General features: G+C 38.0%; 1 protein-coding gene across 3 annotated transcripts in view; it reads right to left on the bottom strand.

Moving 5' to 3' along the window:
* Positions 1 to 225: 225 nt before the first annotated feature.
* LOC139116842 (neural cell adhesion molecule 2-like) overlaps positions 226 to 19,942 on the bottom strand; it is a 28,601-nt gene continuing 8,884 nt past the window's right edge. Inside the window, exons 2-7 of one of the 3 annotated variants that reach the window (XR_011548399.1) lie at positions 11,394 to 11,462; positions 6,538 to 6,849; positions 5,539 to 5,838; positions 4,885 to 4,971; positions 1,869 to 3,303; positions 226 to 1,651 (exon numbers count right to left, since the gene is read on the bottom strand). Coding sequence is in view for 2 of the 3 variants with exons in the window: in XM_070679545.1 (XP_070535646.1) it covers positions 3,218 to 3,303; positions 4,885 to 4,971; positions 5,539 to 5,838; positions 6,538 to 6,849; positions 8,716 to 8,788 (858 nt within the window). In the remaining variant the exon portion in view is untranslated. Of the gene's footprint in view, positions 3,304 to 4,884; positions 4,972 to 5,538; positions 5,839 to 6,537; positions 6,850 to 8,715; positions 8,871 to 11,393; positions 11,463 to 19,942 lie in introns of those variants that run through there. The other 2 variants (XM_070679543.1, XM_070679545.1) reach the window with 2 other exon arrangements.

The following is a 19,942-nucleotide window of genomic DNA, read 5'->3' on the forward strand; positions in this document are numbered from 1 at the left end:
GCCATATCTTTCCTCAAAAACTTATGAATTTCTAAAAGGCTTCGCAAAATGTTGATTTTTTTTTTGAATGACAAACCAGATTATTGCTCTGACAAACTTGTCATGGTTCTAGAGTGGTCTCTATTGATACTGATCAGAGGGGTACGGGGATACCTACCTGGGCAAGGATCTCTCCAGGCACTCAGAGTATCGGTTATTTCAGAAAAAAATACAACAGACACAATATTAGAAATCAAAGTCGATTTAATAGACTGGATTGAAAGTTAAAAAGAGCAAGGTTCTATATTGTTTATAGTTTTTTTTTTAAAAAGGAAGACATTGGAAAGTCTTGACTTATACAATCTGATGGATAAGCATTGCATTTATTTGGATTTGGAAACACATCTATAAATGGGTAAAATATTTTAAACAGACGTACAAAGTTGTGCTCTGTGAACTATGAATTTTCTTACCACAAAATCGACGATTCAAAATATGGAATGAAATAAGGTTGTAGCTTGCCAAAGCAGTTTTGGCGTAACAAGACGTGAAGCGGTGAGGAGGAATCACACTCTAAAGCAAAATTAGAAACATTTTTGTTTCGCCAATGACTCAATGAAATTTTCAAAAACCCTATCAGATGTCAACACAGGCCTAAACTGTTGCAAACATTTAGAAGTTGTAATGGCCATAAACTATAAGAAAATAAGATAATGATAAGTTATCCCAGGAAACAGTAAAATCTTGCTCTACCTCTCCCATTACCATCCCTAAGAATGTGTATATAAGTACTCAGGCTATCTGTCTCGCCTCCTGATTGAAAATCAAAAGACATAAATTTCTAGGAAACACCACTGAGCATAAAATGAGAAACTCAATTGCTATAATAACATATTAAAATTGAAAGACAAGTTTGGTATTTTGAATTCCTGAAATCTAATGACTGGGAAAGAAATTCACTCCAGAAGGTTGGACAATGTCGCCCCTTATTTCTAAAGATCGCAAAATGTCAAAATTAAAAGGCGTAGAAAAAACAAAATCTTTCCCCTAAAGTATTCACAGAGGGCTCCATTTTTAATATACCACTAACCACTAAAAACATTAAAGAATCAGAGTTCAGAAATTATAAACCTCAAATCGTGTCAAAGTCTGTATATTCTAATGACTGACTGTCGGCAATATAAAGATTGTCAAAACATGATGAGCGGATCTGTCGACGAGCAAAGAGCCCCGGTCATTGCTAATGACTAGAGCACAAAGTTGTGCGTTACTCAAGGAAAACAATAATTATTTCAGGTCAAGGAAAACAAGGTGAAGTTAATCCCTCTCTCGAGACCTGACATATCGACATGATTCAGATTTAGTAATCGTCATGAGATTAAGCACACAGATTCAGCGTTCGGGGAGGGAGGTCGGGGGGGGGGAGGTTAAAGTCGTCAGTCGTTTAGATTACAGCACAACAGAATGTTGATCTCAGTAATGTCAAAATAAATAAGCTTACACATAAGCCAATCGATAGAAATTCCTGATTTAAAATTTCTTGTTAATAAAGTGATATACCTTAATGATCTAACTTTATGATATAATTTAAATAAATATAACTTAGTGATCCAACCTTCCACTTTCAAAGAGAAAGGAATGGGGTTTAAAGCTTTTAACACGATTGAGACTACTTTGGGATACAGTAAAACACTTGCAAAGCAGAGACTTAGTCTCTGCTTTGCAAGTGTTTATCTTCCGCTGGTCGGTTAGTCTTTTACTGTATTTGTTTTAACTTTGCTCTTTATTTTAACGAGCACTGTATTTCCCGCTAGTCGGCCAATTTTTTACTGTATTCCTTCACACTTGCTGCAGTTTTATCCCTCTTTGAGGTCATTTGTAATTTCTACTTTGGGATAATTGGATGGTAATGTCGATTTAATCTGCAAATGTAATCTCTTCTGCTTTACTTTTTAAGTTATACTCTTGTTTTGTGAATAATTTGTAATATTGCAACATTCAGCTACAGGGCATCGAACATTTTTTGATTAATTTGAAAAATATGAAGATCCAATTATCCAAATTAGTTCCAATCGTGTTATATTTCCTTTCTCTATTTGCTCCAGTTTCGCGCATGCGTCTCTGTGTAACATTAGGAACTATTGGTACAAGTACCAATGATTCTGTTCCCGGTCGTACATGAAACTTACATGTAACTAGGGTTCCACTGTAGCATCAGTACGCTGACACTATACAGGGCATGCAGGAAAGATCACCATACCAAGCAACAAAATTGAATTCACAAATTGTAATTGTGTGATCAGAGCAAAATTGAATTCGTAACAATATCATCGTAAGGATATGCTACACATTCAAACACCGTTCCCAACCTGTGACTTTCAAACCAAGTTAACATTATGAGGTTTGACTTTCTTCAACATTTTGCAGAGGTACTAGGTAGCACATATTGCACTGAGTGTCAAAGTTCTATATACCACAGGACTCTCCTTTCAACGTCGGCTGCACGTCGGCCTCGGCCTTGGCCTCGCATGCATGGCCGTGGAAGGCGCTCTAACTTAGCACTGAACACTGCACGCGCCTGTGCTGCATACCATGGTCTTTGAGTTTCCAATCTGGTTTGTTTGGAAATCAGCCTTGATAGCGTTTTTTGTATCCCTACTCTCATGAAAGCAATTTAACAACATGTACAAATATCACAGACCTGAGTGCCAATTATAAAATTACTTTATAACATGCATGTTACAACTACTTGCAGTATTTGCTTATATATGTTGACTTGTTGGTGCAAATTCTAAATTTAGCCAATATCAAAAATATTGAGCTGGCACTTGTCAATCTCCAATTTTTGTAGTATACATGAATATTTACAGTATATTCATATATACATAGATACAGACATACAAAATACCTTTTTTTCAGACAATAGTTTTTCATATTTGTCTCTGTTAACTTTTGTTCAGACGTGCCACCTGACAGGCACTGAGCGAAATACTGTACTCTATAGACATCATCGAATTTCATGATACCATCTCGTAAGGCCGCCATGGCGTGTCACTATTCAGCGAAGCATCATTGATAAAGTCTTCTTACTAAAAGTTAGGGAACGCAATTTCCCCGGTCAATCTCTTGATGCACAGCGCACTTTTCTTCCAGACCTTGGGCTGCGACGATCAGGCGACATGCGTTGCCTATGCTTTCATGTACGTTTTGTACTTGCACAGCCTAGCTTTGTTCTCTACTAACTTGTGTTTACGAGAGCTGCAATCGACATTAGTATCAGTAGGACCTTGTGTAATGACCCTTCCTGTACAGAACCACCGTTACCTGAAATTTACAAGAAAAGAAAATATTAAGTTGTTATGAAAGCAAAGATTGGTTAATAATTATAAATATCATGAAAAGATTCCCATATAGCGCCATTCTGGTGATGTTTATTGCAAGACGTGACGAGTTAGCCAAAATATTCAATCGCGCACGTTGAACGTCACCACAGTTTTTAACAACCAAATGCCAGATGTTCTCCACCTACTGTCTATGTTGAAAACATCATAATTTGAAGGACTTATTTCAAGGGAGAAGAATATTCCTGTTGCTCTAGAAATAATAGTATGTTGAATCTTGTGCTGTTATCAAATGATAGCTCTATTGAATCCCCTTGGTGTATTTTTAACAAGTAAACTTAACTGGAGTATGCACATTAACCATGTGTTTCAAAGGCTTTTAAAATGCTTGGATTTATCAAGCGTTCTTGTAAATATTTTAATAGCATCAAAGTTTTAAAAACATTGTATGTCTCCTACGTCAGAAGCCACGTTGAATACTGCTCACCCATCTGGTCCCCTCATCAATTGCATCAATTATATTTAATAAGGAAATTAGAAAGAGTCCAAATAAAATTTATCAAGTATCTTTGTTTCCGTTCATCGATGGCTTACTCAAGGGCTCTGTATAGTAACCTATGTTATGAATTTCGCCTTCCCACATTGGAGAACAGGCGAAAATTTTTAGACACTCTTTTTCTTTATAAAATCCTTCACTCAGTTTATAGTGTACCAGATGTCCTTGCACAGATTCATTTTAACGTTCCTGCTTTTACATTACGTCGTGCTGTTCTTTTTAGACCAGTGTCAGCACGTACGAATATCTTGAAACACTCATTTTTATCACGATCTCAGACATATTTTAATTCTATCTGTAACAAGCAAAATTTAGATATTTTTAATAACTTCAGTAATTTTCGTGGATTATGTAAGATCCTTTTTTCTGAATGATTACTTTTATCTGGATGTTTTTCTGTGTATCTTTCGCTGTGTTGCTGTTTTTGGCTTTTTCTTAAGTGAATTCTTCTATCTGTTTGTTTACGTTGTAACTGTTATATATTTTTCGTTTTTGTATTATATTTTTATTTTCAAACGAACCTGTTATTGGGGCAACCTGTTGGTTCGAGATTAATAAATAAAATAAAATAAAATAAAAATAAAAAAAATAAATTTGAGAACGAGTTCGAGCACACATTGTAAGGGTCTCGCAGCACGGTGTACCTGCATGAAGGCAGTAGTCGTGAGGTGTGACATTGTGATGGTGCACAAATGACACCCGTTGACTTGGCAACCTTTTACTATCAACAAACAAGATGGCTGCCACTCCCAGCTTCATGCAATAATCTACCGCAAATTGGAAGTCTTTTGAAGCACAGGAGAGATTTTGATGTAAATCATAGCCACACCATATTGATCCATAAATAGTTCTTCCTTTTAAAGCTTCGTGAGCTGTATCTTATTGCATTTTGCATACCAAAAAATACCATCCAATCTTGCCTATGAAAAGAGCCCTAAAATTCAAGGTATTTCTGTTCTTGTAAATTTTTGTAAAAGAAGTTGAATTAATCGGTAACGACAAACTTACCAATATGGAACTCTGACTCGTGCTGGGTTGCAATGGCCGGTCTATCATGTGATGTCTTTGTACTGTAAGTGGACAATGCTTCTTCAGCTGCAATGTAATGCAATGTTGATATCATTTTATTGGTTTGTAGGCGAGGCTCAGTTTAATATTAGCATTTCTAAGAAAAACGATTAGATGAAAATTCAACTTTGTTAAAAACCCCGTAAGTTTGATACAGTTTCTATATCACGTTTAGTTTCATATTCATAGCGATAATACACTGCACATCGCTGGTATGGCCAGTCGTGTAACCAAGTTCAGAACAATTTGTTTGCCTTTACCGATAACGTACCATCAAAATAGTATTAGTGATGCAAATGTATGTCAACCCATGGTCTTGGTGAAATACATCGGGCAAATATGTTGCGAAGTTGTTTGTTTCTTTCCACTGTTCATATAATCATTACAACAAGAGCCAAAAAAACTTTATCTCAAGTGTACTTGTTCTACTCCCAATATTATATCAAAATGCCCAGTGTTGAACGTGTTAAGCTTCGACATCACGTACCGGGTATGCATGTAATATCCAATATTATTGTTGACAACAGAATTTTAGTGTGCATTTAGTGCATATTGTATGTGTAGTCACGAAAATATCAGTGTTCATAGACTTACATTGAACAACCAAGGTAATGTGGTCCTCACGGTACGTTTGTGTCGCTTTGTTTCCAACTTTGCAGGAAATCCGCTTGCCATGATCATCACGAGAGACAGAGATTGTGATCTCGCTGGAGTTGTCAGAATCTGATGGTATTAGAGTGTCGTCTTTGTACCAAGTTATATTCTGACATGGAGCCTCGCAACCCGTAGCAATGCACTGTAGAGTCATCTCAGCGCCCTCTTCGGTTGTATATGTGCTTTCAGACTGATGCGTTCCTCCATGGATCACTTTTATTTCAGCGTCTCTGCAAGGATCTGGTAAATCGATGACAAACGATAATTTTAAGAGTAAGTTGAGTTAATATGGCCTACTTGGCATTCTGTATTTTAACCTCTGTAAAGGTAGTACGCACTTCAAAAGTGAAGGACTGAAACTTTAATTGCTCAAACTTTCCTAAATGAAACTTTCAACCATTCTCTTACCAAATTAAGAAATTAAGTATAAAAAATCAGGGGGGGGGGGGGTCACCGTGCAAAACTTGGTCCTGAGAAACAAACTGCCTCACATTTACCGAGATTTGAAATTCAAAATGGCCGCTATCTCTGTATTAACGCTATGGGAAAACTCCATTTTTTTCGAAAAACTAAGACTATGAACACGTTTCTGACTACAAGGACTTTAGTACATCACAAATGAATTTTAAAAGCTTGAGTCCAAATATCCCCGAAAAGAATTATCATACATATAATACACATCTCAGGCTGGGCTTATCCCTCTACAAAATGTACACACATATGACAAATGACGGAATACCGTTCTTGAGGAATGATGAAATAATTTACAATTGGTAATTCAAACTTCGAATCGAAAGTTTTACATATTTATTTGTTGGACTATTGGTTTCAGCAAAAAATTTCATTGCATGGTGAAATATGTGACTATTTTCATTCACATCACTTACAAATACATGTAATGTAAAAAGAAATAAGGGTTAGATGAAGTGGGTTACTTACATGTAATGACAATTCTTGCTTGATGGTGGTATGGACGAGCTGCAAACAGTTCACATCTGTATTTACCAGCGTTGTGGAGCGATACAGGGTCAATTTTAAGGTTATACTGACCAACATTATGATTTCCTGTGATCTGACAGGTGTTGCAAACTCCGTATAAGATTGAATTCCCAGATGATATACTTTCCCAGCCATTTGCAGTCTGCTTTCTCCATGATATCTCATATTGTCCATCTCCACTGCATGTCAATGTGGCGTGTCCATTTTCCTCTGCACACACATCGGTTGGTATTTCACGCCATACTGAACTACCTGTTGTGAACCAAATGATGGGAAAGAAATATTATTTGAACTAAGCGATATTTTGGAAATTTAATACCAAACTCTCCAATACATAAACAACTTATCTACTTATATGTGATGGTCAACATATAACATAAGAGTCAAGGAAAAGGTATGGCCACGTTTTTGGCAGATTTTTAATTTTGCAATCCCACACGCAGTAAAATAAGAACTTTTTATTTCACTGCGTGTGGGACGGCTGTGGTGTTGACTTTAATCAATTAATCCGCTGAAACGGACAGCCCATTAGCAAGTTGGCAACGTTTGCGGAACAAAGCAGTCAGACGGGTTGGAGTCTAAATCTTTATTTGAAATATCAAAGTCAAATTAATACAATAAAATAAACCCGTGCACAAAGAACCCCACCCCTCCCCCACCCCAGGGGACTGCCTCCTTTACCCTGTGCTTGTATCGACATTGATTGAGGTTGGCTCAAAATGTTAGATGCTAATTTTGGCCCTGATTACGTGCAATACACCGACTGTTAGGTCTACTAGCCCCCTTTTACTAACCACAGACAAGAGAGACAGTCTTTCTATTTGTCTGTGTACTAACATACATACATACCTACACATCACTAGAGATACATACCCAGACACACTTACGTATACATATGATGAATTCTTTTGTGCAGTAATGAGAATAATACTAGATGAGTCAAAAAACCTCAGGGCTAGCCCACCCTTAATATCCCCTCATGGAGAGCCCTGATATTCCTATCAAGATCTTGAACATCAGTGAAAAGGTTTTCAATAAAACTGATACAGATAATTTCAGTGACATAACATCAGGTGACGCTTATTGCATTACTGTTCTACTTTACCATGCATTGCGTATGCCGAGGCGCTAATTCCACAGAGGTGTGGAATACAGTAAAATTTATTTTCAAACTAAAATGTTTACAAAAATGTATCACGAAGAACTTTATCAGAAAATGACTAATTTAAATGGCATAACGGTGTTTTTACTTTTTTCTGTACACGTTTTAAGATTCTATAAATAGTTAACTTTGAGTGTTCCTTTGTTTCTGACCTCTCACGCCTCGCCATAAAGACTGCTGTGTAAATTCTCACGGACAACGCGCACGCTTGCTCGCCGCAACGTGCATATTGTGGCCGGCCACGGGCAGGATTCTGTACAGCTAGCAGCTGCGGCGGGGGTCATGGTGTCCCGTTGCCGTTTATGGTTGTAGAGATTGACAATGAACCTTTGCAAATCTTTGAGCTACTTTGGGCTGGTCGCGCCACAGTCACTTGTGATCTATTCCGCTCTTGGACTATGCGCCCCACAGACATGTGTACATATGTCTTCTTCGTAGGCATATGTACACAAGTCTATAGGGCGCATAGACGCAGAGCGGAATAGACCACAGGGGACTGTGGTCGCGCTTTTCCAACGAAGGTGCACTGCCCGAATAGTCGATCGATGTTCGGTGTTGGTCGAAATGGAGGCAGTCAGCCACGGATAGCGGAGTGTGTTTTTGGTGGAGCTTGACAGAGCTGTGTGTTACCGGCTATAGGCATCTGTAGTTCACGCACATGGTGGGGGGCTATAGCCGGAAACACACAACCCTGCCACGCACAACTAACTGTTTTTACGCTCTGACGCTTCATTCTCTCTCCACATGAAGCGAAGCGTCCGCGTGTAGAAACAGCAAAGCGTTCCGCCAATGGATCCAGGGCTAGGAGTTTGTAAAGCGATACATACTCCATTCTCATTCACCGTGAGGTGATTGCGATTTTCGTACACTATACAAAGACATCGAGAGCTTCTGTGCAGTTGTAGCGCCATGTGAAACTTTGTTCATATCAGGTTTACACTAATTACAGTACTTACCCGTCACAGCTTGCACAATGTCGAGAGCCGATGAAAGAATCCCCCAAACAAGGTATTGAAACTTAAAGTACATTTTCAGATAAGAGGCAAAGGAAATGACAGCTAACTGATCTGCCGAGTGTTCACAAATGGATAGTTTAAGCCTTTGCTGAATATGACACCGTTCACTGGGGGAATCCCTTTCTCATGTTTGTTTCTGTTGATGCGTAAGCTAATTAATATTCATGAGGGGAATTTCCCTTTCCATCGACATCATCACATGATGCCATGAAACTGTCAATACGTCACATTTTAAAGTAAAGGATTACCTGTGCGTAGGTGGAGGAGTGTAGTTTTATAAACTTGCATGCAGAAATGAATGGAAATGCTATTGTAGGGTGATGTAATTTACTTGAATCTTTAACCAAGACTCGATACAACAAAGTCGTTTTGAAACGTATGTGAAAGGGGTGTTACCATGGTAGAGTTGGCGAAAAGAACCATCTATCTATCCTTATAGATCTCCATTGCTATGCTAGACACTCATTTATGTCGCCAACATCTGAAAACCCGTTTCGAATGTTTAGGTAGAAAAAGAGCAATGACAAAGAATAAAAAGGCTTCAGTAGTAATTGTGACAAAAAATCGCAATGACAATAACAGTGAGATGAACTTTTCAACAGTTTTAAAAACAACTCGTGTTGCTAAATAGATATAATTTTGAGTCAGTGACAGTAAAACTGGATGAAATTTTATGAAAGAAAATGCATACCAGTACAAGACACACATAACAGACTGAATCTTTAACAGATATGTGCTAACTTACATCATCAATGCAAATCTTTGTTGAGAAACGTTGGAAGTCGAATCTTGTTACAAAATTCAGTTCATCCAAATAATTCACTCAAACAGAAATAGTGGTGTATTGTGGGAGGTCATGTAAAGGTCATGATACTTGTCAAGGCTATTGCTCCTTTCTCTCACAACCCCAATGTGATTGCTAAGGAAAAGTATCTTTCCAGGATTGGGAAAATCCATGACGTGAACTCCCCTGTGGTGTGATGTGAAAGGAGAAGCCTCCGCCTTCCAAAAGTCGAGGATTTATGACACTTTCGTACAAAAGCATTGCTATTTAAAGCGGCAGAAACCTGTAAGTTTTGACAATTTTTCTTCTTTGTTTATTCAATGTATCAACCACAGTCTTCTACTGTACTTCCTATAGCACTTTTGAAATACCCAGATTTTGGTTTGTGAATGCGACATGTCAGTGCGTGACATGCATTGTTGCTGACAATTTAAGTCCGGACCTGAATTGATCATCAAAACTAACAAATCAGGACATATGATATGTACCGTCAATGTTGACAAGCTGGGTACTGGGTATTTTTACCAAAAAATTAAAAGCTTCAAACATACAAGTCAGCTTATTTTCATCAAACTGGGGACGTATGATCAACCATAGGAAGCTGCACACCAAATTTCAGAGTATTCAAATCACACGCCAGTCTCTTGTCATTCTCCTTGCAATTATGAATTGTATCGATATCAAGGTTCATGAAATCAAGTTGTGTGCTTTCTATATGCTCTGAATACGTCCACAAAAACTCCCAGTAGGTCTACATCAGGTTTTGTTGTGTTATTCAGCTTCATTCTTTTCATAGTAATTAGATTTATCACAGATTTTGTTATCATCATCATCATCATCATCATCATCATCATCATCATCATCATCATCATTATCATCATCATCATTTGTACTGCCCCTCCTCCTCCTCCTCCTCCTCCTCATCATCATCATCGCCTTTCTTCTCCCCATCACCATCTATACGGTGATGTGGCAAGTGGTCCCGTAAAAAAAGTTTTCTGGGTCACAGGGGCTGTACGCCTTGTCCTTAACCACAAGTGACCGTGATACAGAGATCAACAGGTCCTTACATTCAGCTGGTGATGACGTAAGAATGGCAAATTTATAATATTACCGCAAGCGACAACATGCCCATGAATTGTTCTGTAATATACAGGTACACTCAGTGGCACGATAACCTATAATGACATGTTGGCAATGACAATGACATTCCTCAAATTTATGAAAGCTTGTACCGTATTAGTTACAAGTCGAATAGCGCCGCGTAGATGGCAGTTCAACAACCAGCGTCTAGCATGCACGTGTTTGTTCTGTAGAGGCTTTGCTTTCGTAGAAGTAAATTAAGTATTACTTTGCGAATCTGGTGACAGGATGTTTGGAGTTCCAGTGAGAGGGGGCGATGGGGCACGATCTTTAGAGGTTATCGCGCTGTTGCATGTGGTGCAGATACACGGCGAAATCTCCCTGTATAGCATTAGAACACAGGGAACCCAGAAATCTAGTAGTTGTTGTTTTTTGTATTGTTTGTTTATATTAGTCGTGTTGTTGTTATTGTTGACCAATAAAATTCAACGGACATAACTATTGTGTTGTTGTTGTTTCAACGTAATGCAGATGTTATAAGAAACACTACAAGGACGCTATCATTATTGGACCCGATGCAACTCTCTCCAAACGTACACTGTCTCCCTACACTTACACAGGGACAACAACAACAACCAGACTTCTGGCCTTCCCTGTGATTAGAATAGAAATATATACAGCGATCGCAGAAAAGCTACGCTGTACTGGGTCTCTGCGGGTGCGCTTTGTAGGTAAGATTTATGATACTTACCTGAGATTTGGATAGACGACAGAAGAACCAACAACAGCAATTGTAGTAACTTGTGCATTTTAGTTGAATCTGAAACGATATGAAGCACATGACAGATTAGTTGGCTTTTATAGCTCTATGAATGTACACTGTCAGCGTTTCCGCTATACGAGGGGAAGTCCCTCCGTACGCTTTCTGAGTAAAACGTCGAGGGACCTTTGCGGTGACTCACTACAGCGATACACATGCAGCTACCCCGGCCGTCGTGTGTCGAACCACACGCGACTGTGACTCACTAGCTACAAAGGTCATGGAGAAGATACAACATTACATGTAATTAACAGGCTGATTAATTAATGTAACTTCGAGAGAGAGAGATTTGCATAAAGACGAAGATGTTGGTGCTTTAACATGAATTTGTCAGTTTTGAGCAAATAGGAAAAACTATGCTTCGACAGAGTCCCGGCTCTCTATACCACATCTTCATGTTACAAAGTATCTTAACTCTCCCCCGTACATGTTCTGAAAACCTGAATTCCTTGCAAATTGTGTAGTCTACTTCAATATTTAAGTTTAAGTGTGTGAAATACCAAACGTCTCTGAAGACTTGATGTTGCATTTGTACAATACTTTGATGGGCCTAACCATTCACACTGATGGAAGTCGATAGGATTAGTTTTGCTATAATTTTTTTCCGTTTTGCTGCGTATTATTTAAAACCCAACCCAGCGTATGCTAGCATTTTGACTGTAAGCTTCAGCATGAATACTTTTCCATTGCTATAGACCTTCGCCCTTTACTCTTCTATTGCATGTTTCACACGGTTGAATGGATGTACGGTATCAATAGTCGCCTTGCCTGACGCCCTATTTCACCATATTCACCATATTTTGACCTATGACCTGCAAATTTACAAAGCTGAGAATAAACAGCTTGATGATATCTCTTGGCAATAAAAATGCTTAATAGTGCTTGTGATTCCCCTACTCATGAAAGTGAGAATATACTATCTTCGAAAATACCCCATTATACGTTTTGACTTCTTTCAACTCACACCAGAGGGCAGTTTACGTCATGGATATTCCTGACCCGGGAAAAAACATTTTCCTCAGTAATTACGTCGGGCGGAGGGGGGGGGGGGCAATCACCTTATGACCATTACATAATCGACATAACCTCCACATAACCTCGCACATCAGACTAGTATTTCTGACCATGTTAATTCACTCATTACAACGAATCGATTGTAAACTTTTTCATAAAAAAAATGGATTTACTTGCGAGATTATAAATATCGTGGAAATTTACAAGCGTCTTTGCTATAATTTTTTATGAACTCATGATAACGCGGTCAGAAAACTGTAACAACACAGAGAGAGTCTTTCATGTGAGTTCTTTCTCTAGGGAGTCAACAATATTTATATGGCCGGAAGAATGGGATGAGTTGGATCACCCGAAAAATCATAAACGGGATGGGGTTATGCAAAAGGTGATAGACAAAATGCGGGGGTATGCAAAAATATTCACATGTAATAGTCGTTCAAAGTGTCACCAAATCGCGCCACTTTAATGCCAAATTTTCAAAAGTTTCTATATCAACACCCTGGTGTATTCACTGCCTTGGATCTGGCTGGTCACCAAACACACATACTCGTATATTTATAACACTGCACCTGGCTTCAAGCTGTCCGTCTATTTTCTTGCATCAATATGGGTGCCTTTTGCTGCCGGGGGAAACCTGACTGGGTGAGTTTAAATCGATATAGATTCAATGTTTGTAAGCATTAAATCATCAAATAAATAACTGTAATTTGATACACAGCTTTAACACCTATCCTGCCAGGTATCAATATTGATATACTGACAATGACCACGACATTGCAAATATTTGCGGAAGTTTGTATTGCTAAGTTACAAGTCGAATAGCACGGCGTAGATGCAACAAGCAGGGTCGTACATGCTGTCACGGTCCCTCCACAAGGAAGGGACAGAGATGCTGTACATGAACGTGCTGTGAGATGCTCTGCTCGCGCAGAAAGCTATCCATCCGGCGACAGGCTGTTTGGAGTTGCGGCAATATTTGCGTCATCAATATATTTGCATAATATAATAGAGAATAACTTATGGCTAAAATCATGCACTAATATATTATAGTATAAAGACATCGTCTGTCCTTTTAAATACCAATATATTGTCGTCAAGGTCGTCTGACGGATTGTTTGGCATATTTTGTTCCTAATGTCGCTGATTTTTCCAGGTTATGTCTGTTTGTTTGTATTTTTTTTTCAATCTAGACCATCAGTACAGACGCCCTTGAAAATTTCAAACTTCGTAAGCTGCAAAACTGAAGCATACGGTTATGTGTGTGATAAAAGTGCCTGGATATTACGATATACGATAAATATACTTCGTCTGACACCAACTCCGGGCTTCATACACAAACTAAAAATGCTGCTCCTATTGTTTTTAGTGAGCCCATGCTTTGCAACAAATAAATAAATAAGTGTGCACGTAGTGGGCCTATTGGCACTCGAATGGAGCTTTCTTATTGCTTGTGTCAGAAGGCCTAATACTATAGAACATCGTTGTCGCCCATTGTGACGTAGAATATCTTCTTCTCTCGGCTCCCGGTTTCTTTTATCCCATGGTCTTGGGAAAAGCAAGGATTTTACGTTTTCGTATTCATACAGGAATGTTGCAAGGTTGGTTTCCTTTGCTACGTTGGACATGAAACTTGGTTCTTTAAGGGATATTAGTTACTTAATCTAACCCACAGAGGCAATGTAGGAATTTACACTTGATTCTCTGTCTCTTTGTCTCTGTCTGTCTGTCTGTCTGTCTGTCTGTCTGTCTGTGTCTCTCTGTTTGCCTGTCTGTGTCTGTCCCTCTCTCTCTCTCTCTCTCTCTCTGTCTCTCTCTCTCTCTCTCTCTCTCTCTCTCTCTCTCTCCATTTGATATATCCTGACCATGTATGTAGGAAAATGACACAAATTATGTTTTGTCCGATTTCTCCGACAAGGAATGTCCATATCAAATGTGGATCAAATACAATGTGCAGTCTGGCTTTCCAAAACGGAAAATATCACAGAGATCTTAATTTTTCTCCAGTGATTTTAAATTGTATTTGTTCTGAATTTCCAAGGGTTACATGTGCACCGAGATCTCTCAAACTTTGTAAAATTTGAGACGCGTGTACACAGGTTAGACATTCCAATTCTAAATCATCAACCTTTACACATGTCATAATCTTTCAAATTGGCGCTAAAAATTAGTCTTTCGCGCTCTCGATACATAGCGTCCATGGACTTGTTAAATCCCGCGTAACTCCTCTCGATTTGGACTCTAACTATACTGGCGCCACGAAATACCAGCACGATATCGACAACATGGTCTCACTCGTTACACAATCAAAAATTCACCCAGTAACTATGTTTCTCATCGAGGTATTATGCGTCCTACCGCCATGTTCTATTGTTCAATCGATCGTAATATTGAGCTGTTATTACCGTTTTAATTTATTCATGGCGTGGGTTTGATACACACGGGCAAGTGATAATTTGTACTTTTGTGTCTTTTCTGACGTCAGTAGAAATCAAAGTATTGTATGTCATCTTATTGTATTCTTTATGGCGCCGCAAGATACTGTATAAATAGACACATACACACACAGCACGAACAGAGGAGACAGGACTAACTCAGGCAGAGACACTGACAGGCTGACTCGTGTATCAGCGGCCCAGCCCTGAGGCCTAGCCATGGTTCCGTATTAAGTAAACAAGTTCAAGTTCTACATCATTACTCGTCGTCAGTTCAAGCTTCTTTCTAATGATACGACACATATATTACAGCGCTGATGTTATTATGGTACAGTGCCATCTTCTATACAATATTCAAGGTCTTCAAGACATCCTGGTACTTCATTGGCACTATTTACTTCAAAATTGGAAAAAAAGAAAAGAAGAAAACTAGAACTGATAACAAAAAACCTACCTTACACCTCCAGAAGACTGCGTTGTTGGTCAAGATACTGTTATCACAGAGAGAACTGCACGGCACTTTCGCAGCTGAAAAAGTTTGAAATTTACCAGGGCGTTTGAACTGACGTTTTAGAAACAAATATGCAAACAACAAACATAGCCTAGAAAATGTCCCTCGCTTTTGATTAAATTTTACAGTTGGCGAGGTAGCGGAGTGTAATGAATTCGAAGGTTAGCATAACTATGTAGGAAGGGAGCAACACAGAATCATTGACGCAGTTGTAATTCCAGAACATTCTCATTATTAATGTTTGATGTAATTAAAACACAACAAGGTCTTTGTAAAAGACCTTGGTGTATTTTTAACAGGCAAACTTACCTGGGGTATGCACAGTAATGATGTGGTTTCAAAGGCTTTTAAAATGCATGGATGTATCAAGCGTACTTGTAAATATTTAACAGTATCAAAGTTTTCTATGTCAGAAGCCATGTTGAAAATTACCCCATCTGGTCTCCCCATATTTAATCGTCAAATATATTTGCATCAACTCATCGCAGGCTTGTTCAAAAGATATGTAGAGTAATTTATCCTAAACTCGAAAACTATCGAATGTTTTAGACAGTCTGTTTGTTTTTAAAACCCTGCACTCTTATTGTAGTGTACCAGATGTGCTTAATTTTAACGTTCCTTTTTTACCTTGCGCCGCGCTTTTCATTTTAGATCAGCGCCAGCACTGTCACAAGCAAAATTATGATATTTTTAAATACAATTGAAACTAATTTGGGATAATTGGGATATTGGATCTTTTAAAATTTCTCAAAAGTGTTTGGTACCGTATAGTTGAATGTTGCAATATTACAAATTACTCATGAAAACAAGTGTATAACGTAAAAGGAAAAGCAGATGAGCTTACATTTGCAGATTAAACTGACCTTACTTCATCCAATTATCCCAAATTAGTTCCAATCGTGTTTTTAATAACTACACTAATTTCCGACATGAATTTTGCAAGATCCTGTTTATTGCATAATTGTTATAGTTTTTCAGGATTTTGGTCTGTTTGTGGTTCTGCTGACTTTTTTCTTATGTGAAATATCCTGTTTGTCTTTTTGTTTCATTTTTTATTTATTTTGTGTTATATTTTATTTCAAACGAACCTGTTATTGGGCCAACCTGTTGGTTCATGAGTAAATAAATAAATAAATAAATAAATAAATAAATAAATAAATAAATGAATAAATAATAAATAAATGTAATACAGAGCAACTCTCCGCTTTAAATTCATACACGGGTTGCTGAAATCCGTGACATTGGGTGACCTTGGTGACCTTGACGACAAAATATTGGTATGTAAAAGGACAGACGATGTCTTTAGACCATAATAATAGTGCAAGATTTTAGTCATGAAATAATTTTTTGATAACGATTTCGTTGTCATTTGATTTAAACGCTTTGGAAATGACCATCAATACTTTAGAGACACATGAATACATCTACCAAGGGAATCAAAGCTTAGATGAAAGATTTGGCCGACACGAAAATGTTTGACATCCGCTGATTGGTTGAAACAGATGAAGAAAAAAGATGAATTATAATGTATGGTATCTTTCAAGTTTTTATTCTAATGAGGTAACGGCAGAGGCTATAAGTAACTTAGTAAAGTATAAGTAAAATAAAGTGCTTCTTGCACTCACTATATTACGTTGATATAATAATAATTGAACTTCTTATATCCTTAATGTGGTTGTTAAATTTAATGCTGCTGTAAGTCCGAATGTAAGTCCGGTCACGAATATTATTTATCAACGATAAAATTGCGTGTTGAGAGTTGGTTTCTCAACGACTGCATTATATATTTACATAACGTGTGTTGTTGTTTAAGCTGATATGTATTTCGACACATTTCAGGGCGCGAATAAGAATATGTACAAGTCATGTGTTGTAGAACAAAAATATTGAAAATACACTCATTATATCGAAAGAAACAGCTGTTTGCTTTAAGTCGTCGGCAGAGTCCCCTCCAGTTAAAGCAACCACTTTACAAACTGACTTTGTCTGAAGAATTAAGTTGATTCATACTTGATTTACCACGCTATAATTTATAGTTAGATGTACAAATAGCGCGAGTTTGTTCAGTCGTGGGAAGCAATATCAAAACTTCACCATCACTTACTGAAAACGCAACACGTCGCTTTTTTCAACACCGACCTTAATTGTTACTTTTGAACGTGTTTTGGTTTCCCAACACCGTATGACTAGAGTCACCCAAGCATCTATGGAGCAATTTTATACATTCTGATACCATGAAAACTGGGAAACGCAAATTTTGTTTGCATGTGGTGAGGAACATGCCCATAAGGATACTGGCCGTGGAGATAAACTATACTATCCGACCTTCCAAAGGTATTGAAGGAATAGAAAAATGAGAGGCTTGATGTTAAAATATTTCAGTCCATAGACCCCAGGAAACTTTCCCTTTTGGGGGATTTACGTTTAGTCCCACACTGTACTGCAGGGATTTGCAAAACTAAGATCGACTACGCACTAGACAAGAAATTGGGGCTCAGTAATTTACAGTAGGTGAAATAGCCTTGACAAGTAGCCGGCAAAATTTAACTGATGGTCTGTCAATTTAGCTTAAAATGAACATGCTTGAATGTTGTATAATATCATTGACGCACGTTCATTGGTCATATAAAGTCTTATTTGCCTTTTACCTGTCACTGGTAGTCTCTTAAGATACATCTGTTTATTGAGAGCACATCAGAATGTATCATTTGTGTGACTCAGGCCAGAGGGAGAATATACTTCTATCCCTTAACTCATAGCCAGTCAAACACTTGATGTTGACATGTCATGCAGTGTGGATGTATAGAAATGGGGTCCCACATGGTACTACTGATCACAGTGTAGCAACGTAACACGTACCTTTGGTTTCATGTTTCTGCTTGAGAACACTGCAAATTATTGTATGCAGACTGTATGCATAAATACCTAAATATTCTGCAGTGGACGAAAGGTCACTAGTATAATATAGATAAATATGTTCGTACATCTCTTAAACAAGCAATATTCTCTTGTCACCAAAAAATGGCTGGAGCCCTTTCATGTAATTCGTACCATCATTTTATCAGTTCCTCAGTATATTCAAGCCTCCCATAATGTAATCTAGTTGACGGTGAAAGTGTTAATACAATGGTTGATTATATGACACACAATACATTTTTTAGCTAATATAAAAATTGGGATAATTTAAATATGACAGCCGTATTCTTTCAGGTGATCTCTCTTTTCTGTCTCTGTATCTTTCTGATTATGTCTGTTTCTGTCTGTCTGTCTATCTGTCTGTCTCTCTGCATATATATATATATATATATATATATATATATATATATATATATATATATATATATATAATATATATATATTATACAAATCACTTCAAGTACAAAGTAATAATATCTGTTTATGCATCCTGCAATATATAAGTTACTGTCATGGGACTTGGGAACTTGTTACCACGTTCACTGATGTGCGGCGGGATCCCGCAAAGGAATGCAAATTTTGAAATAAGTTTCAGAATATGGCTGTCGGTTGCATGTTTTAAATCCATGGTTGCATGTTTTTAAGCTATTAATTATTAAAGCAAGTGAATTTAAGGCTGACGAAATGCCACATATATATTGCAGGGGAGGTGACGACAGGCCGTTTAAAGTAGGGCGGGTTTCGATCAGGTTGACTCTGAATGTATTATGCAATCTGATGCAATGGCTCGTGTATGAGTCATAAAAACACCAAAAGATGATACCATGACTCGTGGTCATTTTCATCGTATTTTGAAGATCTTGCTGTGCAATGACACGATCCATGTAGTACACAGATTGTCTCCTCGACAGGAATTAGTTTCTTGGTGGATACTTCAGCATGTGAACTTGTGATCGACACAATGTTCTCGGTCCCGTGCTAGTATTCGTTGGTGTCAGTATTGTTGTACTTGGGCCTCAGCCCAAGTACATTTGTTTTCATTCCGTGGGAAAAAACTGTAAGGTATAACCATTTCTGGCTGAGACCAGGGAGGGCAAAATGTATTGGCTTCATCTTTCTTGGCATAATAAATGGCGTAATGATGTTAACTGAATGGAAGTGCTGCTATCAGCCAGTCTTGAATAAGTGAGATGTGAATATAAATGCTTCTCTATCTGAGTTTTTGCCACAAAATCTTCTGAATATAATCAAAATGTGCATCGAAATGCAACAATTAATGCACCCTCCGTTTCCTAGGCGATGGCACGACCCTTGCTACACCCACTGGACGAGCCAAAGTGGGAGGGGTAATTTCGGTTTGGTCGAACAGGAGGGCTCGAGACCAGAATTTAACATTTAAACTTGAAACATGTTTAATCACTGACAAGATGTGGATTAGTGTTAATCAAAGAGAAAGTTTGAAAAGGAAAGGTTTTATATCCCGGACACAATGAAAAACATTACGACTGGAAACTGTACCCCCGGTTGAGAATAGTAATGCCCACAGCGATGGAGAAACTTATCCTTGAGCTGAGAAAACCAGACCATCATTTCGAAATAGAGCTGCA

This window comes from Ptychodera flava, chromosome 18 (genome assembly GCF_041260155.1).
Source record: "Ptychodera flava strain L36383 chromosome 18, AS_Pfla_20210202, whole genome shotgun sequence".
Lineage (NCBI taxonomy): Eukaryota > Metazoa > Hemichordata > Enteropneusta > Ptychoderidae > Ptychodera > Ptychodera flava.